General features: G+C 29.6%; 1 protein-coding gene across 1 annotated transcript in view; it reads right to left on the bottom strand.

Annotated features, from left to right (window-relative positions):
- LOC145256428 (importin-4-like) overlaps window positions 1-24548 on the bottom strand; it is a 91135-nt gene that overhangs the window by 6145 nt on the left and 60442 nt on the right. Inside the window, exons 18-25 of the mRNA XM_080115360.1 lie at window positions 24153-24276; window positions 17260-17371; window positions 14246-14376; window positions 11522-11599; window positions 10636-10799; window positions 8816-9009; window positions 7339-7512; window positions 371-579 (exon numbers count right to left, since the gene is read on the bottom strand). Of these exons, the coding sequence (XP_079971486.1) occupies window positions 371-579; window positions 7339-7512; window positions 8816-9009; window positions 10636-10799; window positions 11522-11599; window positions 14246-14376; window positions 17260-17371; window positions 24153-24276 (1186 nt within the window). The remainder of the gene's footprint in view (window positions 1-370; window positions 580-7338; window positions 7513-8815; window positions 9010-10635; window positions 10800-11521; window positions 11600-14245; window positions 14377-17259; window positions 17372-24152; window positions 24277-24548) is intronic.

Here is a 24548-nt window from a genome sequence, read left to right as displayed (position 1 = left end):
ACTTGTCTAAATCTGTGTTAATTTATATTTTAGATGATTTTATTTTAAAATTTTTCATTCAGTTTGTTCATTTCACATGTTTTGTTTTGGACAGCTTTTAGAAATTGATTTCTGTATTAACCTATCTCTAGCCAGGTTTTTATTTATCCTTTCTCTCAAATCCATCTTTATTACTGCCTGACATACTTCTGAGCATTGTCAAGTAGCTACAGCTAGCAATAAACAAATTTTTTTTTTTTTAAAGTTTTAACAAATGATCTATTTTACAAGTTTGGTTAACACGGTAATAAAATGCATACACTTCCCAACCATCTGTGTCTTCGTATACATTGACTTCTAAACAAATTCGGCCACAAGACAAAAAGGATACGCATGTAGTAATACTTCTCCGTTCGTGATGATGATTCCAAGGCCAAAAACTGCATTATTTCGGACTTCACTATCTGTATCAGAGATTCCTTTCATGAAAATAGGGAAAATATCTTCCGTTAAAGGAGCGGATGCTTTCCCACAGGCTTCCAGAGTTTCTGCCAGCGTGCCAAATGCAAAGGAACGATCTGCAGGAGTTTGAGTACTCTTCTGAAATGAGCGTAGAGAAAGAGATTTCATATAATAGTAAATATTATAAACTTACTAAAAATATATATATATATATAAAAATATAAGAAAAAATATTTTAAAAAAAATATTTAAAAAAAATATTTAAAAAAAATATTAAAAAAAAAAAATATTAAAAAAAAAAAATATTAAAAAAAAAAAAATATTAAAAAAAAAAAAATATTAAAAAAAAAAAATATTAAAAAAAAAAAATATTAAAAAAAAAAAATATTAAAAAAAAAAAATATTAAAAAAAAAAAATATTAAAAAAAAAAAATATTAAAAAAAAAAAATATTAAAAAAAAAAAATATTAAAAAAAAAAAATATTAAAAAAAAAAATATTAAAAAAAAAAATATTAAAAAAAAAAAATATTAAAAAAAAAATAAAAAAAAAAAATAAAAAAAAAAAATAAAAAAAAAAAATATTAAAAAAAAAAATATTAAAAAAAAAAAATATTAAAAAAAAAAAATATTAAAAAAAAAAAATATTAAAAAAAAAAAATATTAAAAAAAAAAAATATTAAAAAAAAAAAATATTAAAAAAAAAAAATATTAAAAAAAAAAAATATTAAAAAAAAAAAATATTAAAAAAAAAAAATATTAAAAAAAAAAAATATTAAAAAAAAAAATATTAAAAAAAAAAATATTAAAAAAAAAAAATATTAAAAAAAAAAAATATTAAAAAAAAAAAATATTAAAAAAAAAAAATATTAAAAAAAAAAAATATTAAAAAAAAAAAATATTAAAAAAAAAAAATATTAAAAAAAAAAAATATTAAAAAAAAAAAATATTAAAAAAAAAAAAATATTAAAAAAAAAAAATATTAAAAAAAAAAAATATTAAAAAAAAAAAATATTAAAAAAAAAAAATATTAAAAAAAAAAAATATTAAAAAAAAAAAATATTAAAAAAAAAAAATATTAAAAAAAAATATTAAAAAAAAAAAATATTAAAAAAAAATATTAAAAAAAAATATTAAAAAAAAATATAAATTTTGAAAAAAAGCTTTATCCAATCAACTTTAAACACTGGATTCATGTGAAGGAAGTTTTTTTGTACTGAAGATCATTTTGATATACTTGCAGGTCACAAAAAGAGTTACAGGTTCTTTTCATTAGTGACTATGACAATAGCATATTCTTTTCATTGCTTCGATTTTCGAGTGTATCTGTTGATATCTAATATGCTTTTATATAGCATGATGTGGTTCTCGGTTGATTAACTGTGTCGAATATATACTCGATCGTCAAAACAGTGATAAGAATATGCTGTTGTCATAGCCCTAGTGATTACAAACATTTTATCAATAATCTTTATTATACTAACCATGAAAAACTGCTGGACTCAGCAACTCAACTGATTGTTACCAATATGTTTGTGTGCTATATTTTGGTCAATCATAAGATTGACCAAAATATAGCACACAAACATATTTCATGTACATTTTAAAAGGGGATATTTTATGTATCGATTTTCAGTATTTACTTCAATATTGCTCAATACGCGAGTAGAACTAGGTAATAAGTTATGAAAAATATATTTATGACCACAAATATTTTCATAACTTACTGTGCATATATATCTAAACTAAATTTTTCTACTGTAATGTCTTTGTGGGGGTCAATCTTAAAAAAGTCGGGTAGATAATTCTCATTAACATGACTATTTTTAAACCTACTGTTAACAAAAAACTGTATTACTATTTTAATCACCAAATTGCACAAATTACATCAGAAATGTAGTTATCTTTAATTTAAAAAACCTTCCTAGTTTCTCTAATCAAGAAATCGCCTGCAGATTGAAATGTGACGAGAAAACAGTACGAAAGACTGTGCAAAAGCACCAAAACACAGGCAGTGTTCATGATGCCCCTAAAGTTACTTCTAACAGGGAAGACAATAGCATAAGAAACAGATTTGAAACGACTCCAAATCCAACAACAGTGCAATCGTGTTAAAAAGTGCCCTCTTTCTACTGTCAAGAACAGATTAAAGGAATTTAATTTGCGAGAATATGTTACAAGACGCAAGCCAATGATTTCTGTAAAGAACAGAAAACGCCGTCTAGACTTTGTCAGATGCAATGAACATCATGACTCTTCATATTGATCAAAAGTGCTTTTTAGCGACGAAAGCAAGTTTAATAGGCTAGGCAGTGATGGTAGGCCGTACGTCGACCGGAGGAAAGACAAAGAATGCTCAGTTTCAACGCTGCAAGGTGGTGGACGTTCAGTTTTTGTGTGGGGCATTATTAGTACCAATGGTCCAGGGCCTCTAGTCTGCTTGCAAGGTCAAATTAAGTCGATCAAGTACATTAATATATTGACTGAACATTATCTACCCTACTTTAGTCGGAATTTGGATGATAATCCCATCTTCATGCAGAATAATGCTCCCATTCACATAGCTGGCAATGTCAAGAGGTTCCTGGAAGAGCATGATATTCCGTGTTTTGATTGGCCTGCACAATCTCCAGACCTCAATCCTCTCGAAAACGTATGGCATTACATCAAGCAACTGCTACGCAATGATAAAATTTCAAATTTGGAAGAACTTTGGACAAAAATTTAAAAAAGTGGGATGCCCTTTTCCCAGAGTATTGCTGAAGTCTAATTCAATGAATTCCAAAAAGATTGCAGGCTGTCAAATTGCAGAAGGGCTATGGGGAAACAACAGACGGGGAAATAAAAAAAGAAAAAAAAACAGACGGGAAACAACAGACGGGAAACAAAAGACGGGAAACAAAAGACGGGAAACAACAGACGGGAAACAAAAGACGGGAAACAAAAGACGGGAAACAAAAGACGGGAAACAAAAGACGGGAAACAAAAGACGGGAAACAAAAGACGGGAAACAAAAGACGGGAAACAACAGACGGGAAACAACAGACGAGAAACAAAAGACGAGAAACAAAAGACGAGAAACAAAAGACGAGAAACAAAAGACGAGAAACAAAAGACGAGAAACAAAAGACGAGAAACAAAAGACGAGAAACAAAAGACGAGAAACAAAAGACGAGAAACAAAAGACGAGAAACAAAAGACGAGAAACAAAAGACGAGAAACAAAAGACGAGAAACAAAAGACGAGAAACAAAAGACGAGAAACAAAAGACGAGAAACAAAAGACAAGAAACAAAAGACAAGAAACAAAAGACAAGAAACAAAAGACAAGAAACAAAAATACAAAAAAAAAAGAAAGAGACAGGAAATGAAACAGACGGAAAACAACTGGCGGGAAACAAAAAAAGAAAAAACAAAGAGCGGAATGGAAACAAAAAAAAACGGGAAACAAAAGACGCGAAACAAAAAAAGAAAAAAAAACAAAGAGACAGGAAAGGAAACAACAGACGGGAAACAAAAATACAAAAAAAAACAAAGACAGGAAAGGAAACAGACAGGAAGCAAAAGAAAACAGACAGAAAAAAGGAAAAAAGAAAACAGAAAAAAAGGAAAGGAAAAAGTTTAATTTTTTTTATAAAGTAAGGAAAAAAATGTATAAAACTTTGGCACCTGTAATGAATGGATAGGTAGAGGATTTCAGTATTTTGATAAAGAATCTATAAGTCCCAGAAATGACCAAAGCAGTTTATTCTTAAAAAAAAATGTAAAAAGAGCAGACTACACTATGCATGCAAATGATGGAATTTTAGTTAAAAAAAATATAAATAAATAAAAATAAAAAAATATTTTATATTTTTTAAATTAAAGTTTTCAAATAGTAAACTGCTTCAGTCATTTCTGGGACTGAACCATGATCCTCTGTTAAAGTACTGAAATCCGCCGGATACTCATTTCTTACAAGTAAGAAAATGAATAAAAATATTTTTTACTACATTTTTATCTTTTTTTAACTAGCCAATAAATTTATAAAATATATTAAAAACAAAACAAAGAATGCAAAGTGGCCATAAATCAATTAATGCGAACCTCTTTATTTTGTAACTGAGGAAACTTTGAAGTAGCAGCTACGAAAAGACTATAAAGAGGTCAGTCAGTGCACCACTCATTTCATGCTGATAATTAATCCAGGTTTAAAAGGTCATAACATTTAAGAAATATTCTAGTTGTTTCTGGCACTTTTATTACAAAGAGTTTCCGATTTATTTAAAGTAACCAAGAAACTTGGGACATGAAACATGAGAATCAAATTGTTGCAGTAATGAGAAATTAAAAAATATAATAAACAAATAAAAAGGTCTGCAATACTCAAAATTAATAGTTACATATATTTTTTTTAGACTAAAATCCTATTAAAATAAAATCCAGGATAGATGAGACACAAGAATCAAATTATTGCAGTAATAAGAAATTTAAAAAAAAAAAAAATCTGCAAGTCTCAGAATTACATTCTTCTTAGACCAAAATCCTATTAAAATCCATAAAAAAAATTTTATAAATTAAATTTTGCTATTTTATAAATCATTTTACTTTTGAAAATATTCTCTCTCCTCTTATTAAAACTTAACATTATTTAGCCTCATTTTATTACAATTAAACTCGTATGCAAGAGTTCAAGGCTGGGGAAAAAAAAAAAAAAAAAAAATCAGGTATATTCCTACTTCCATAAAAAAAATTATATATTAAAAATTTATGTATTAACATGTTTATCCAAACATTGATCAAAATTTAATACGCCATGTTTCCACTAAATTTTGTGTATGGACTTAACCTCTGCTTTGCTGCAGCTGAAGAAAATATAAATTTGTCAAGAGTGTTGCAATACATTTGATTATTTTCACTCTTAACACGTTATGCGACTCACTATCAACTCGTAATGAATTTCTTGGCTCTTAATCTTTCAACCTAGAAATTTTATCCCATATAATTTATAAATTGATTAGAACCCTAATAGATTACCTCAAATACTATTTTTTAGAACTGGTCTGTCTGTTCAGTTTTCAAATCATAACAATCTTACTTTAGTATCAATTATTTTTTCTTGCATTATCATCTTTTTCAAACATCACTGGACAACGAATATTTCTGAAACAGCCAGAATAATTGTAATAAAGTAATGTTTGTAAAAGTGTTTCTGATTAAAAATTGATTTTTTTTTGTAAGTGATATTATAGCCTTTTTTCCTCAGGGAATATAGAGTTGGTTACAGAAAAAGATAGATTGTAAAATTTCTTAGACTATTCAGTATTATGGAATAACTATTAAAACAACCTCAACAGAAATTTTACACATACATATATATACTAGCAGGGAGATCTAATGCTGCCGGGATTGAATGAGGATACCCCATTGTGTCACTTTCAGACATGATAGAAGGCTCTTATCATTCTCGAATTTTGTACACAACTGGCAACAAAAAAAGAAAACCGGTTTTCATCAAATGGAAATGGAATCATGTGTTTTCTTTGGCAACAATTTTATCGTTCCACCCTGTATATAACTTTAGCAAGGTCAAAGTCCTTTATTCTATAATAAAGAGCAATTTAAAATTATAAAGTAAAAAAAAAAAATAAATAAATAAAACACTCTCAGACTAATCTATTTCAAGTATTTAGGGGAAATTGAGAAAGCAAATAGCAAGTCAGCAGCTTTCCCTTCAATTTGTTCTTACAAGGAGGCTTTTTCTCTATATGAATTTTTAAGTTTTTCTTTTTTTAAACTTCCAATTTGAAACTTTCTAAACTTCACTACTTCAGACATCTTTTCTATGTGTATGATATTAGTGCAAAGTTTTTTGTTTTTTTTTTTCCTATCATTTTTGATGGAAGGTGTACACTCATTAATAAATCATGTAGTGTATTGTTGTGTAGATAGCAAACATACATCTAATAAAACAAAAAAATTATTTCACAGCCTAATAATTAGAGTACTCAGATGATCACTCGAGTTTGAGAATAAAAATGACAACATTGAACACCTAAAACATTAGCTTGTATATTAATATGCTTTACAATTAAACAATTTATTATATATATATATATATATATATATATATATATATATAAGTAAATTCTTGGTACAGCAAAATGGAAGGAGAAATTTCAGAGGAAACATAATTTAATTTCAATACCAAAGAAACAAAAAAAACGGGCAGGTGGAATTATTAAACTGACCCTCTAAGAGGAAACGTCAGAATGATAAATTAAAAACTAAGAATTGAATGAGGAAAGAGGGAAATTGGTTTCAGTTGGAAGACCAGTGAGAAAAAAAAAAAAAATATATATATATATATATATATATATATATATATATATAATCTCACTGTTCAGGTGGTTTTAAATCGGTAAATATTTCCAACTGATGTTTCAAAATCTTTTGTCTACACAGGCTAGGTCGAGAGTTATTAATGACTAACGCCTCAATGATATTGAGATGATAGTTCGACCTAGCACTGTATAAAACAGAAAATTGAGAATTGAGGCGTTAGTCATTAATAACTCTCGACCTAGCCTGTATAGACAAAAGATTTTGAAACATCAGTTGGAAATATTTACTGATTTAAAACCACCTGAACAGTGAGATTATATATTTTTTTTTTCTCACTGGTCTTCCAACTGAAACCAATTTCCCTCTTTCCTCATTCGATTCTTAGTTTTTAATTTATCATTCTGACGTTTCCTCTTAGAGGGTCAGACGATAAGGCCTTAAGGAAATTTTAATAATTCCACCTGCCCGTTTTTTTGTTTCTTTGGTATTTAAATTAAATTATGTTTCCTCTGAAATATATATATATATATATATATATATATATATATATATATATATATAAAAAGGATGACTTACAGCTCTTTTGATGAGATCAGGCACAAAAAGCTTGAAGTAAGGCATAAATGCTTCCCCACCAACCATTTTGGCAACAGAAGGCAAAATTTCACCAGCAGATTCTACTAAGAAAGCATCATATTCTGCTTCTTGGTCATCATCATCATCATCTTCATCTGGATCTTGACAAGCTGTCTGAAAATATCAGAAAACCAATAATAATTTCCTAGAATTTTGAAAATAGTCTTATATAATATACACTTTGAAGCAACATTATCAAGAATACTTGTTGGGTATCATTTGGTCAAAGGAGGGACAATGATATTGTAAGGTCTGTATATTCGTCAAACATCCATAAAAAGAAACCACTTAATTTGGGAATCTTTGGGGAACGATAATTAATAACTTAGATTAGTCAGACTAGTATTTTCATTTTTGTTATTTCACAACATTTTGGCTGATGAACCCATGGCACAACAGAATGGCAAAGGGTTCCTTAATGAGTCTTCTGGCAGTGTAAAACTCCATCCTCAATACAAACTGTTAGATGGAACTTTCTAGAAAATAATAATCAAAAATTTCATATTAAAAAAATTGTCATGAAGTTGTCATGAAGTTATCTCTCTTGATCAAGACAGCATTTTATTATCTGCCCATCGGCCAGTTGATAATAAAAATACTCAGTTCATTGGATAAATATCAGGATTTTGTGTATAACCTAAAAAAGAAACTAGAATCTTAGGAAGATCTCCATCATTCCTGTATTTATAGGAGTAGTCGTTTCATTATTAAAAAAGAAAAAATACAACCTGGCAAATATACTTTGCGAACCAAGTACAAGTGAGATTCATACACTTGCACTTAAAGGGATAATTAGAATCTTAAAACAATGTCTTGGTTGAAATGTATGAGATAGTGGATGAATTTCTAGCATTCGATAGAATGCTCTATCCTCAGCTAAAACAAATTAAGAAAATGAAATGTTCTCTTTTGTATTTGTAAAAAAATTAATGTTGATCTATACAGAATCATTTTCATCAATTTATTTCTTCATATTTGCGTCTCACAATTCGCAAAAGATTATTTCAGTAATGAAGAAAAAAAAAATTGGGGTGTACAATATTTTCTGTCGTGGATATGTACTACTTCATTTTTTTTTTTTTTTTTTTTTTTTTTTTTTTTTTTCTCATACGAAAATTTTTTCAGTGCTGCTTTCCACAAACTGCATTCATCATATTCAATTTAACATCTATTTTATACATGTTGTATCTAACCATTAAAAATAATACGTAATGGTGGTTTCCATATGTCAATTGAGAGATGCGGGCATCCTCTAACGACATGTTTGAAAGTTAGGCTACAGTGTTATGCTCAATTACCAAACAATACCCTTACAAACCACATGTGATATGCTTGACCAATCATAATTTTGTATTTTTCCCCCCTTTCATTACTTAAAAAAAAAAAAAAAAAAAAAAGTCATGTAATCAAAACTAACCTTGTGTGCAAAAATATCTCTGGTTCTGGCTAAAATAGCATCCAGCATACCATCCTCACACATAAATGGCTGTCCTATTTTGTCTAAAAGTTCCACAAGAGATTCTACAGCAGCAATTACGGTGGCTCGGTTATTATCCTCTTTAATACGGTCAGTCAACATAGGCACAACAGTCTTTATCATATTGACTAATACTAGAATATGAAAAAGAAAAAAGTTTTAGTGATGACAAAATTATATATAGCATTTAGTCAAAGTAATAAAGAAAAATTTAAGACAAAAACAATTACACAAATTATATATATATATATATATATATATATATATATATATGAGAAAGATAGAGAGAGAGGAACAAAAGCATATAATATTTAAACTTTTTGGTTATTTAGAATTGAAAAAAAAAATATATATATATATATATATATATATATATAGAGATAGACAAATCTGATGTAAGTACCTGTCACAGAATGAAGATGTCATACTAAAAAAAAAAAAAAAAAAACATGTAAATTGATCAAAGTTTTTTTATTTAGCTAATAAAATCAAATTTCATTACCAAGTGCGACACTATTTTTTGAGTCACCATATTTTATAAATAAGGAAACAATACAATTCAAACTTTAGGGATCAAAATCAACCTTGTAATGGATATAATTTACTCTTGAAAGATTTTTTTCAACTTACATGATTTTTGGAATATGATACCTTTGTTCCATAAGAGTACGTACAAAGATTTATCCGTATTTTTTTATTTTCTTTAAGTCAAATTCTAAATAAGAACTTTTAATATAAAGAAAAATAAAAACATTTTTGGAAATCAATTCAGTTTTTTTAAATTAGGAAAAATGCATAAAGTTTTAAATACAATGAAAATATACATAGAAAAAAAACATAAGTGTTAAAACTAAAGTTATGATTTTTAGAGAGTAGACTATAAAAAGAGAAAGTTTATTAGATATGAATAGCCAATGGAAAAAAAAAACAGATCCAAGATGAATTTCCTAATTTACCCCTCCAGCCAGATTCAACTAAGTCAAAATTAAGAAAAAGCGGGTATGTGTGTGGGAATCATTCTTTGAAACAAAAGTTATCAAACACCTCTTCACTATTCATGAATTGTTTAATGTCTTAGTCTTCCCAGCAAAATTGATATTTTCAGAGTTAGAAAATAGAAAAATAAGGTAACGGTTGATAAAGAAAGAAAAATAGACGCTTGAGTAGATTAGAGATTTTTTAAATCAATGCATTTCAGGTGAAAACATTATGTACTTGTGTGCCATGTTGAAATTAGTATAAATTCCAAAAAATGTGCTAGAATGTATTCTTAAGAAATTATATACAATTATGTTCTTAAAAAAATTTTTAAAAATTATGATCTGCTATTTTTAAGTTAAGTCTATGGGGATAAGCCAGTTTGTCATACCAAATTAAAACATGATAAAACTATAAATTCTATTTTTACTAGTAATTATTTTTTGACTGCATCATTTTTCATAATTTTTAGAATTTATACAAATTTATACAGGACACCAATCACCAAACTATATAAAAGGAAAGAAATAATATCCAGCTAAATAGCAAATAAAAAATAAGGCAGGAAGACTAGTAATTTGGAAGAAATAAGCTTCCTATTGGGGCAAAAAAATAGAACTCGCATCCTTGAGGCTTTAAACAATTTTAAGCATGAATTTTCTAAAAATTTTAATAAGAAAAATCCTACTAAAAAGCAGAGATTTCATATCTCTGGATTATAAAAAATTTCTAGACATTTACAAAATAATTTGATCCAAGAACAAAAGTTGATGCAAGCTCACCTGCATGGGACTCAAGATCATTGGTTTCCTGAGCAACTTTATAAACACTAAGACAGAACTGAGCAAGAGTAGTTACAGCAGCTTTACGAACTGGAGCAAGAGGATAAGTAAGCACTTCCAAAACCAGTTCATAACTGTTCTTAAGATATGGCATAAATACAGTGCTGAAATAAATTTAAAAAAATTTAACAATTTGAATATAAAAAGAATTCAAATACTTTAATTGAACCATCAAAAATAAAAATTGGGGGGGGAGGGTGCTTATTCAAAAAAAACTTATGTACCTATGTGTCAAGGAATGAAGAAGGTATATTCCAAAAGTCATAAAAATTGATCAAGTAGCTTTTTTTTTTCTTTTTTTTTTCAAAAAACAACTTTGCTCTGATAAGTGAAGTCAAATTTTGTTTTTAACATAAAATGACTTCTAAAAAAAAAATTTTTAAATTAAAATAAAATTTATTTGAAAATTTTATTTTCATAAAAATAAATAAAAAAATACCATGTTATGTTAATTTTTTTTAATTTAACTCTTGTGTTTCGGTTGTTTTCCCTTGATTTTATTATCACTTACCACCACCACCCCCTTATAGACAGGGAGTAAAATTTGATTTCTTGAATTGAAAAAAGAAAATAAAACTATCAAATTATGTGACTTGAAATATTGCATCTTTGTTCCAGGACTATTACATACATTATACAAACATTTGTTTTTTTTTTTTTTTGTTGTTGTTTTACTTTTAATTGCTGCCCTAAGTGTCAATTTAAAAGCACCATTTAAAAAAAATAAAATATTTAAATTTTTAAATTTTATTAAGAGCAAAAAAAAAAATATCACATTTTGCATTACAAAATAATTATCAATCTGGGTTTTCTTGATTAAACTTACCCAATATTTGTAGCAAGTTCCCCTAAAGCACTGCAAGCATCTGCTTTTTCATCAATAAAAGAATTTTCAACTTGAATCCTAGAAAATAAAAATATATTTAAAAAAAGAATTAAAAGTTCTACCATCTAATTTTGTATAGACTAATAAAATGATAGGAAAGGCTATTTTGAACTTTTTGAAATCTCTGCTTTTTAGTAGGATTTTTCTTATTAAAATTTTTAGAAAATGCATATTTTAAAACATTATTTTACTTTGCTCATTGCATATCTGTATTACACAGATTAGAACGATAAATTTGTCGATTATGTAGTAGAGCTGACATCTATCCAATGTAATCGCCTTCAACCTCAATCAATGCCTCAATACAGGTCCGAAACCAAGAGCATACCTTTTCCATAAGTGCTGGTGGGAGCTTGGCGAATACTCAGTGGATGGTGGCAATCAGGCTGGCTTTAGTGTCGTGGGAGGTCATGTTGCTGATGTTCTCAATGTATGACCAACCAAGGTAGTCTAGCGGGATTAAGGAAGGAGACGGGCAGTGAGAGAAAGGTACAAAGTCTTAGCACTCCTTCTGAAGCTAAGCCTTGGTCTCTTTGGACTTGTGGGCCAGCACAGAGTCCTGTTGCCACACCCAGGGTCTACCAGTGATCACCCGATTGCACCAGGGGATCACACTTCAGCACATCCAGGTACACTTTGGTGTTGACTTTCAAGCTGACTTTGAAGATGTGAGGTAGCATGATGTGTCCCTTACTTGAAACCATACCAAAGACCATACCAAAGACCATAACTGTAGGTCGTCCAATGCATTGAGCTATGCCCTCAAATATTGACCAATCCAGATTTGCATTTTGAGAGTGCTGGCAATGGTCTTGTTGTCATAATTTGGATTGGTAGAGAGCACGAGTTGTACAGCGGCATCTTTCCGTTCTTGCTTGTTGAACATTGTGTCACTTTTAGACATGATATAGAAGGCTCCTATTGCTATTAGGATGTGTACACAACTGGCCAACTAGTAGATAGTCTACAACAAAAAAAAGAATGAGTTTTCATCAAATGAAAATTGAATCATGTCTTTTCTAGGGCAACAATTTTATGTTCCACCATGTACATCCAACACTATGAGTAATTTCTGCTGAGAGGTTTCACACGTCAAAAGAACATTTGTTGTGATGTCACAGTTCTATGACAAATATACAAGACTAAAATCATGAAATCTGTTGAGGTCACAGAATAACGTCTGAAGACATGGCCAGAAGTTCTTCCCTTGTATCGAACTGCGGAAGGAAATTACGAAAATTGTCCAAAAATGACAATTTTCTTTTCCTAAAGACAAGCAATTATTTTCCATTTGAATACATGCAATTAAAACAGGAAATACAGTAAAGAGAAATTTATTTTTAAGTTTATTTTGTTAAAATTAGAAATTTAACAAAGCTAAAATGATACGTGCATTTTTTTTTATTTAAAGCAATATTTATTTACCTTTAAAGACAAATACTTATTTTTCAAATAAATCTTTAAAGTAGTTATTTTTATTATTATGGTGAATTTGTTTTAACTGTATTAATTTTGAACACCTCAGGGCAATATATCTTGTTTGATATGAGCAAAAAAAAAAAAAAAAAAAAAAAAAAAGGTTTAATTCAAAACTACAGTTTTCTCATGTGGCCATGGTGTATCAGAACATTTTTATTTATTTGTTTATAATGTATGCTTATTAACAACCGTCTTCTACACAAACCATAGGATGTTTTGTTACTATTCTGTACTTTCATCTAACAATTTAAAAAGATACCATAAAAGTAATTTAACTTAAAAATACTATAAAAAAAATTTTTTAAAAATAGCACAGTACTTTGTATAAGCACCATTTAAAACGTGGTTTGAGTAAATAAAAAAAAAATTTAAGAGCAATGTCAAAAGTCATTTCACTAAATGATTTACATAAATGAAATAGGAATTTTATTTATTTGCTGTATATAAGCTTTATTGAAAAAAAAAAATAAAAATTAAAAACAAATTTTTTTTAAATAAAGCTGAGCTTATTATCTGTTTTGCTTGAAATGTCATTCCATTTAAACCACTTTATGTATGTAAATGGTTTGTTTTTAAAATGAACATTGTATTTTTGTGTGAATTAGATTACCATAAATGTAATCATGTTAGTAGTAGCTAAAAATCTGTAAAAATTTTGTAAAAAATCTTTCAACGACAGATCTTGCTTGCAAGGATTTCAGACATGTAATGTTTTTAGTATAAGGGCCTGAATATATTTATATAAGTTATGGTATAATTCCCCTATACATATTGCAGCTGATACTCCTTTCTAGTCTCATTAATTTAGCTTCCTTTCAATGGAGATTTTATTAGCTTTAGAATAGAATAACAAATTACAGAAATAAGCGATATACATATACTTTAAAGGTGGGATTTTGTTAGAGAGAAAAGAGAAAAAGAAAGAAAGGATGTGATATATATATAGCTCCCATTTTATGTCCGCCCTATCCCTCATGATCCATTCGTGGGTCCATGTAGAAGATGAGAAAACAATTTTCTGGAAACTGTGTGCTATTATTAACTTTCGTTTACTTGCTGAGGCTATCTCTTGAACCAGCAATCATTCTCTCCACCTAAGGTTTTTGTTATCCAACACATTCTTATCCCCACATATGCCCAGTGACATAGTATTAAACGTCCAAAAGAAGAGCAACAAGTACTTACACACACAACTTGTCATCCTCATCATCTTCCTCATCTTCGGGATCTGTATCTTCACTTCCAATATCTTCTTCCTCTGCGATGTCTATGAAATCAGCATTTGGTGCATCTTCAACATCCTCTTTATATTGCAACTGGAAAGACATTTTGCATGTATGAAAAGGCCATCCAATTATATAAAGGGCAGTTGTCCACGTTTGTATGTTCAGGTAAAAGTTCGTAACTACTAAACAAATGCCCATAAAGTATCGTCCTGATTAGCGTTATTCTGAATGAATAATATTCAAAATTTAGAAAAAATTATTCAGTCTCTAAAGGTCAACTAGGCCGGGTTTCATCAGGGGGTACTGGGTGAGGATAGTGGGTGGGGGCAGTTTTTTGGAAATAAAATGCTGACTTATTCCATGAGTAAAGTATTATATAAAGGAGAATTGTCTTTTTGTATGCATGTCTACTTAGAGAGGAATGGGATGAGTGGAGAAGAAAAAGAAGGAGAAAGAGAGAAAAGAGAGAGAGAGGTGCTCCAGCAGTAACCTTGCTAGTTCAATCAGAAAATATTAAATAGAATTTCGGATGTTTATGATTTACAAGAAACCAAAGAAATGGGATAATTTTATAAAATCGATCTTTATCATTTTAATTATCAATGCATGTATAAAACGTTATGCATTTTCAGGAACCCATGTTCTTACCTTTCTACAAACTCAGAGATTTATACAAAGGTCTATTAAAAAAGAAAGTCACCGAGCGACATCTTTCCTTTTTCAAATCTTGCCAGCCAAGAGACAAAATCTTTGAGTCACCTTCAAATTTTTCCATTCAAACATGGCTCTCATTATGGAATCCTACAATTAACTGCAGGTCCAGGTGATTTGCAATGGATTCAAATAATAGTTCTTCTACAAAATTTGAACCAAGTTAGACCGACTTAAATGTGATTTGCATACACAGGCAAATAAAGCTATATAAACGTTTGTCAAGCAGTTAAATATAAATGAGGATTAACGAATGTTCCATATCTGAAATTGCACATTTTTTTCAATCAAATTTATTGATTGCTTGCCTGCTCTAGTTGGGGACACACTGTGGTGCACCAGGAGGAAATTTCACATGCCTCCCCAGTGATTTAGTCCATGTTGCACTGTAAAGAACCTACTGTTGATCTTATATAATTATTTTTATACAGTTTAAAGTTTAAAATTTAAAAGTCAAGCATCATGGCTCAATTGTGCCCTAAACAGAAACATTCAATTCAAACAAGCCTTTGTCTTATTGAAGAACATACTGTTGATTTTATATGCCAGGCCCTTCTGATTATGCGGTGATAAAACTTCTCAAATACACTTGTGATGTTAGGCTTTATTAGAAACTTAAAACTTACTTTAAGTTTTTAAAATCTTTTGAAGTAGCATTTTTCTTTTCAGTTATATTTGCCTTCATAGTTTCAATATTAATTAGAAAGTAGTTCCTCCAGATTGTCGAAATGAAAAAAAAATGTGTAATATACTAGGCTTTTTAGCCTGTTAGAACCAGTACTTTATACAAAACTTCTAGAGTAAATGTGGTATTATGGTGCCTAATCTATTTCATTACTATGCATGAAATGGATACCACAATACTTAGTTTGCTGCATCATAAAGGTCCACACCAAATTTAATCCAGGTCAGTTTAGTTTCTAAGTGAAACAGATAGACAGAAATATAATATAGATATGATACTATCATCAATTTCGATGTACGAGGCCCACCACAACAAAGTTGTTTGGAAATCCACACAGATTGTTTTTAATGATGAATGGTTTGTGCAGAACCAACAACTTTTTAGTACAACTGCTAATCTCAGTGTGCAAGGGCTGTCACAGGACAGAGCAGACCTGTTTTTTTGGGGTTTTTTTTTTATAGTTTCCTTCTCCTAGATATGTCTTAACAACTGAGGGGGCATCTACCTCACACATTGGATTAAATGAGCCCTCAGATATAAACCCAGGAATTTTTAGGTCCCGGCGCAGTACATACAGTACCCTAGCATTCGCAAATGGTCACCCATCTGATACTTATCAGACTCCTTGTAGCTTAAGTTTGATGACCTGGCGAGAATCAATGTATCAACATGATTATGCCAAATATGTGTGTGTGTGTATATATATATATATAAATTTAAAGGGGATTAGAACAACAGTCTAAAGAGCAGAGTGTATTTTAATGTAATAGTAAAATCACTAATGTAATTAAAATACAAGAAAAACAGTGCTTGTTGTAATGCAGATAAGCTCAATAGACATATATCCTAGAGCTATTTTAATATTTAGTATGATTGATAATTTATAATTAAAATTAAAAATCGGTTTCATAAGGAGGAACACAAAGTCAATAAATTATACGATCATTTCGGAAACCATGTTTTTATTGTGATAGACATTAAGTCTTGGACAATAATTTTAACAGTTTTTTTAAACAAAGTCTCCTCATCAGCAAAAATATGGGTTTTTTTTTTTTTAAAGACCAAAAATAAACCTAGCATTTTTAAGTAAGGCAGATGTATCTTATGGTTCGCCTTTTAAAATTCATAAGCATCATCGTCAAAGCATTCATTTGGGTGGTAAATGTAGCTAATGTAATAAGACGATGATGCTTACGAATTTTAAAAGGTGAAACATAAGATACATCCACCTTAAAAAATGCTAGGTTTATTTTTGGTGTCTAAAAAAAAAAAAAAAAAAAAAAAAAACACCCAATATTTTTGCTGATGAGGAGACTGTTTCAAAGAAAATGTTAAAATTACTGTCCATGACTTAATGTCTATCTCAATAAAAACATGGTTTCTGAAATGATCGTACAATTTATTGACTTTGTTGTGTTCCTCCTTATGAAACCGATTTTTAATTTTAATTATCAATCATATTACTATATATATATATATATATATATACACACATACACACACAATAAGTAATAAAAATGCATTTAAAACAAAGTTATCAAAAAAAAAAAAAAAAGGAAAATAAAAAAGGACTTTACCTGGACACCTTCTGACGATTTGATAGAATCTAGAATAACTGGTACAATTGTAGATAGGTACTTTGACATCTCTCCTTTTAATAGAACAGACATAGAGGCAAACAAACCGTAGCTGAAAATTAGAAAATAGCAAAACATTTTTTTTTTGAAAGAAAACCAGTCATTTCATTTGTATTTTGTTAGTTAAGATCAACACAATTAAAAATAATATAAAGTCATTTGTCATTTTAAGATATCAAGAGTTTAACGGATTTTTTTTTGTCATCAAGCAAAATTTTAAATGGTTTCCAAACTAAAATGACATGCAAAAAAAAATTTTTATTGAATTTATGGCATGAAAAGTTATTAAAATCCAACTATTATCCCTTTGTAGATATTTATACCTCGTTTCGTTCAGCTTAAGGTATATTGTTCTTTTAGTAAGATTAAATATGTATATATATTATGTATATTTAGGCAGAATTTTTTCTCTAATGCAAGTTTCATTGAAGAGCAGGGATAATTCCTTTTTGTTTCTCTTGTAATCTGCTTTTTTCTTTTTGGCAGGCTAATGAAACTGTTATCTTCAAACAATGCTCACCTGAAAGCATAGAGATTCAATGCTTCTATCCACTGCACCACGAGCCCTGAAAGGCGATCATTGGATTTTTTGGTCTTATAAATTCAACTTTTTCGTTCTTATCTGGTCTTCCATTGTCATGTCCATACCGAATGGTATTATATATATATCTATAAAAGTGAACCTGTTTGTGTGTCTGCATACATTTCCCTACGCAATAACTCAATTTTTAGTCTACAGACTTGAAATTTAATATACAGGGTACGGAGATTTGGGAAAATGGATGTGATCAGTTTTCGTCCAGAAATTTCACTGTTAAGGGGTCAAAATTCAACGATTTGATCTTTGAGAACTCTACCAAACTCCGACAATTTTGGGTCTAAACACTTGAAATTTTAGATATAGGTTCCTTGGATATGGATCTAACTTAACTTGATTTGAGCCCAAAACAATAAATGTTAAGGGGTTATAATAGGGGTCAAATTTTTTAAAAAATTGACCTTTTTTTGCTCAGCATACACCTCCAAACACCCAGGCAAAGTATGGAGAGTCTGGTTTCTGTTGGTTTAAAATGGATAGACCCAGCCCAACAGAGCGATCATCTTCAAGTCGGTTGGAAAGGACTCCTGGTCAGATTGAAAAATTGTCATTTGTCAAGAAAGCAAATATTTTAACTTCACAAAATATTGTTATTCATTTTAAAACTCAGGGTCATAATTTTATTTAGAAGACTGTTAGCATTGACCAAAATCATGATTCATGTTACCGTCAGTATAAAAATCAAGCACAAAATTTGAATAGAGACAAGGAGTAGACAATCACGATCTGTACAATAAACAAACAATTCACATGCTAGGTTAGTTAAACAAAATATATATATCAACCTACCATATAAACAAATTCAAAACATAGATTACTATTAGCAAAAGATCAAAATTTAAAAAATAATAAAGAGTATATTTAAATGTGTAAAATAACCAATGCACAGTAAAATTTCAACTGTTTAAAACCAGATACAAACTCTTATTCAGAAAACGCAAAAAAAAAAAAAAATGCTCAACTAATTAGAGCCTAAATATGTCTCATGAACTTTAAGACAAATTGTGAATCTAAGTAGATATCAGTCAAAATTATTTCTGAGCAATTGATCAACAAATCTTTTTCCTTTATATATTTCAACCTTTGTAATTACCTTTTAACCCGGACTAATGACACCTACAAAATTCTGAGCATACACCTTTGTCCTTTTACAAATAATTACTTGACAAGCAAGGCATCATGGTAAATGTGAATATCTATTATCACAAAATCTAAATGCAACAGTTTTAAAAGAATGATAATGTCATACTTAAAGTGATGGTTAATATTAAGCTATGCAAACTAACAGGGGTCAGCTGATCTTGCCAGGTCGTAAAATATGCTTAAATATTTTTAATTCATGCAGATTCTCTATTATTACGGAGCCAATTGTCTATTAAATATTATACTGTACTTAATATATAGTAGAGATTTCAAAAGTTAAAAAAAAAAAAAAAAAAAAAAAAAAAAAAAAATACATAAATAAAAATCTTTTTAAAAATGACTTGGGTGATATCAGCTAGAATCGAATTCAAAATATTTAGCGCTCCGGACACGTTACCTACCGATGCAGCTATTGAGAACTGGCGGAGAAAGATTTAATATTAAACAATTTGAAATGAATTGAATTTAGGCATGTGCAGAAATAAAATAGAAATATGTTGGCAAGTTGAAATAAATATTTTGCATTTCGACATTTCTGTATGGGTTATTCAACCAAAGATTTTAGAAATCATATTTGGTGTATGATTACTACTTCCTGTTAATTTCAGTCTTACATGACCAGTAGTTTTTAAGTAGATTCGTTAAACTTACACATTTTATTGATGTAGATTTTATAAGGACAGCCAATATCAGATAATCAAATATGTAAAAAAGAAATTTTTTTTAAAATATTTATACTCAAAGTCACCATAAATTAAAAAAACTACTTCAGAATAATGCTTAATGAGATGGAATAGATTGTCAGTTAAATGATGAAGGATATTATGAAAGGATTAAGAACAAATGGAATGAACAAAATTTGATTACTTATGGGGACAATTTGTGACAAGTTTTCAGTTGATTGATTGATTGTTCGGTTTATTGGCCTATCAACAGCTGCATGATCATTTAAAACCAAAGTGGTATTTGGGGGGGGGGGGTTCTAAAGGATTGGGGGTTGAAAAAAAAAAAAAAAAAAAAAAAAAAAAAAAACTTTCTTTTGAAAAGTAGATTTTGGAGAAAAGATTTACTTCTTTCAAGTAATTTAGAATTTTCTTTTCATTTATATTTTCGAAGAGATCTTTAATATTGTTACTGCTGTAATGTTTTTGGCGTAAGGGGGCTAAGTCTGTGCAGTTTATTAGGAAATGTTTGACAGTAAGCATTCGGGTGGGTTTTCTTCTTTCAATAAGAAAGGATGAGTGGTATTTGTGTGCCCTGTTCTTGTAATGATCACCTCTTTCCGATTTAGTTTAGATTTGGGACTCCATTTTCCAAGTGTGGGTTTGATTTCTTGTAGCTTGTTTTTTGTATAAGTGTTACATTGTTGTTGCCATTTGTTTTGATGCATAGATTTATGGTAAGTCAATATAGGGGATTTTTATCTTGGAAATTTCCAGGTTTAGTGATTCTTTAGCTACTATGTCAGCTTTTGTGTTCCCTAGGATGCCAATATAGCTTGGGATCCAGCATAGAATAATTTGTTTTTGGATTTTAAGGTAATCAAGTCTGTTTAATAGGTTTTTTGTTAGCGGATTGCAAGTGTTCTTTTCTTTTAATGAAATTAGAACTGATAAAGAGTCCAGAAAATGTTATGATTGTTTGCTTATAATATTTAGAGCCAAGTGTAGTGTTGAGGCTTCAGCGCTAAAAATGGAAAATTTGTCAGGTAGGCATGTCATGTAATTTTTTCATAAAGACGAGTTTTTATTATGTTTGCTTTCAGGTGTTTGGAGAGGTTTAATAATATAAGAGTAGGTTTTGTTTGCTCAGGTGGGTCTACGGAGGTGTTGGATAGTCAGGATGGATATTTGAGTCTAAAAGACTAATGGATTTGGGAGATGTTCATTTTGGCTTCGTCTTATTTCTTTCATGCGAAGACCGTAAGACTTGATTGCTTTTTTTTTTTTAAATAGAGTTTGGTGTCTGGGGTGAAACATTCTGGTATATAGGGTTTGAGGTGTAAGATGCGAGTTTTGTGTAGTATTGTAGGGCTAATTTTGTCCACCTCATTCCTAGTACAAGTTCATTTGTTTCTGCATAGAGACTCTCGACTGGTGTGGTGGAAAAGCTCCTAGTGCTAGTCAGAGTCCTTGGTGGTGAGTTGTGTTGTGCTCTCTGATGTAGGATTTTCTTGCTGCATTGTAGATAAAGCAGCCATAGTCAAACAGATCTTATCAGCGTTTGGTAGAGTTTTAGAATTGTTTTACTATCAACTTCCCAATTTGTATGAGCTATAGTTCTCTCAAGTTTGCATCCTTCAGTTGAATTTTTTTCTTAAGTCTTTTATGTGGGGAATGAAGCGGAGTTTTTTGTTGAAGATGATTCCAAAATATTTGTATTGATCTTGAACTGTTAGTTTGTTAATTTTTAGTTCAGGGTCAGGATGCATTTTTCTATGTAAGAAGAAGTTGATACATTTGGTTTTAGTTTGAGAAAAATTGAAGCCGTTTTTTGTGGCCCAGCTGCTTATTTTGTTTATGCATAGTTGTAGGTGTCGTTCAATCGTGTTCATGTGTTTGGCCTTAAAACTTATGAGGTCGTCAACATAGATGGCATAGTTTGTTCCAGTGTTTATGTTATTAGCTATATTGTTTATTTTTACATTGAAAAGTGTGACTGAAAGAATACCACCTTGGGGGACTCCCATTTCCTATTTTGGGGGCTTTGATAGGACATTTCCTAGTCTTACTTGGAAGGTTCTGTCACTCAGGTAATTTTTTGATAAATGTTGGCATTCTGTCCTTTAAACCTAGTTCATTCAGGTCTTGCCATGATTGTTTAGCTTGTTTAATACTTCAACAAGCTTTGGCTCTATTTTGTTTTGTAAATTTCTAAATTTTCTGTAGTTGGTTGGCTATTGAATTTTCTGAGTACTGTTCATCTGGCTTTGATTGCTCCTTTGTATTTTTTATTATATCAAGGCTTCTTGTATATTGGTGATGGGAGCTTTTAGGAATAGTTTTTTCGGCTATGATATTTAGAGTGTTGGTGAAGTGGATGATGGCTTTTGTATTGGCTTCTTGCAATAGGTTTGTTTTACAGAAGTTGTCAAAAACTATCAGAGTCTGCAGAATAGCAATCTTATGGTAATATTTTCCACAGAGGAAACCTTAGGAAATAAGTTCTGATCATAGAAATTCTACTAAATTCTAGGCACATAGAAAAAGGAAAGTAGAAAGACAAGTTGGGGGGCAAAAAAAAAAAAAAAAAAAAAAAAAAAAAAAAAAATCAGCAGCATAAATAAGCAATGCACCCAAAGAAGGCAAGTGGGCACAAAAAATATGAATCTAAACGTATATGAAGATAATAATCCAACTAAAAACAATATTCAACAAGTTTCAAAAAATTCAACTTTCAATATAAGCAGTTATTTGCCTAATTAAATCAATTGTAATCAAGAATTCTTTACAAGATACTGAGATTAACAAGCATTTTAACTTGATAATACAAAGAATATATAAAACTATGGTGCTTATTGGAGATATATTCTAAAACTAGCAGGGAAAAAGCATAGTATCTGTTCTGATGCTACATTTAGTCTATTCTGTCTTTGGTCAGTGAAGGAGAAGTCCTTCAAGACTGAGGTATTTTATTTTTATTCCAATCCAGAGTGCCCCTTTTTAGGGAGCTGGGTTTTCATCACATTAAAAACCAACCGGGTGTCAAACTTTGCCCTCATAGGGAGGCAAGTAAAAAGAAACAAGAAAAACTTGCTAATATACTTTCATGAAAAATAAGCATGTATAATTCTAATACAAAAATTTTTTTTATTATCTGTAGTCTATAAACTTATAGGATATTCGGTGCTTGTACAGTTTACTCAAGACATTCAAAAATGAAAATATCGAAAAAGGTTATATTGTATGTATCTGTTTTGGACTGAAGATCTCAAAAAAAAAAAAAAAAAAAAAAAAAAAAAAAAATTCATTTAATTTGATCGAGTAGGTTTTTTTTTTTTTTTTTTTTTTTTTACAGCGGAAACACATTCTTATGAGAGCGTGTTGAAGTCAGCAATTATGGAATTTGCTAAACACGCCACGGGGAGATAACTCAATGTAAAGTGCCAACACTCCCTCCATATCTTTAATACTAGCTTTTCTTCCTAAAAATTGAGCCTATTGCTCGGTATCATAACAAATTGTTTTTTCGTTGTTAAAAAAAAAATAAATAAATAAATAAAAAAAAAATAAATACTTGATGAAATTAAGTGAAATTTTTTGTCCCGGAGAACTTCATTCCATAACGGATACGTGCAATATAACCTTTTTTCTTATCGATATTTTCATTTTTTAATGTCTTGATTAAACTGTACAAGTACCGGACATTCACATCAAGTCATAGATTATCTCCCTTCTAATATAATGACACCATGCAGTTTTGTTGCTTGCTGATCTTGAATAAATTAATTTTATTTTTTAATAAAATCCTACTCCTTCATTTTCTGATGTACACTAATATTTTTTTTTCACTGGCGAGTAAGTATATCCATAAGATTTCCTGTTATTTTTAACTCCCATATTTCACATGTAGATATTTACTTGCTGCTCACCTCAGCAAGATGTGACACAAGGTCAAAAGTGGATGTCTAGCCAACGCCTCAACAGGAGAGGCATTCCAGCCAAGCAAAAATTGCCTGGACATCCCATCTGTATTCCTCGAGTAACAAGCGATAAACTTACCCCACCCAAAAGCCAAATGGCAAGGCTTGGGAGGGTGGACCTCCTAGCTAATACTCCTGCAGCGTACTTCAGTAAAACAGGTAGTTGACCATGTATATGACCCATCACCTGTTGAGCTAATTATTAAAAATGGATTCTTGGCTGGTACTTTCTAGCCTAGTCTCCAAGCAACTGACGCAACAAAGAGATTCATCCTCCTGCATATATATATATCGTGTATTTCAATAAAAATAAAACCTAAAACTACAAACAAAAAGAAAAAAAAAAAAAAAAATTACTAGCATTTATACAAACCTAAATAAATGACTTTTGCTAAAATTATATTTTTTTTTTAAATATGTTAAAAATTATTTGGACGTAAAACTACTTACACGCATCGCCTTAAGTCTGGATCATCTTTCTGTTCAATTAGATGAATACCCATTTGCATGACATTGTCAGAGATCGGTAAAAATTCTGAGCTATCAATATTTCTAGCCAACACTGCCAGAGTGTCTGTTAAAAGAAAAATAAAACATTTAGTCAAATTACGAAGTAGGTTTCTTTTTCTTGGTGTTATTTCAATATTTTCTAATACAAGTTGGTTGGGTTTATTATTGCAATAAGTTCTTTGGAAACAGAAGTCTGAAATGGGGTTACATATGAAATTTAACAATACATCAGTACTTATTAATTATGAAATGGTCATTTTTATTCTATTAATCATGTTCATCCCAAACAAGGCACTTAGACGGAAGGTGCTATTATTTGAGACCATATTTAGGAGA

The sequence above is a fragment of the Euprymna scolopes genome, chromosome 1 (genome assembly GCF_053919585.1).
Source record: "Euprymna scolopes isolate OS-2025 chromosome 1, ASM5391958v1, whole genome shotgun sequence".
NCBI lineage: Eukaryota > Metazoa > Mollusca > Cephalopoda > Sepiida > Sepiolidae > Euprymna > Euprymna scolopes.
This window is presented reverse-complemented; position numbering and strand designations above follow the sequence as displayed.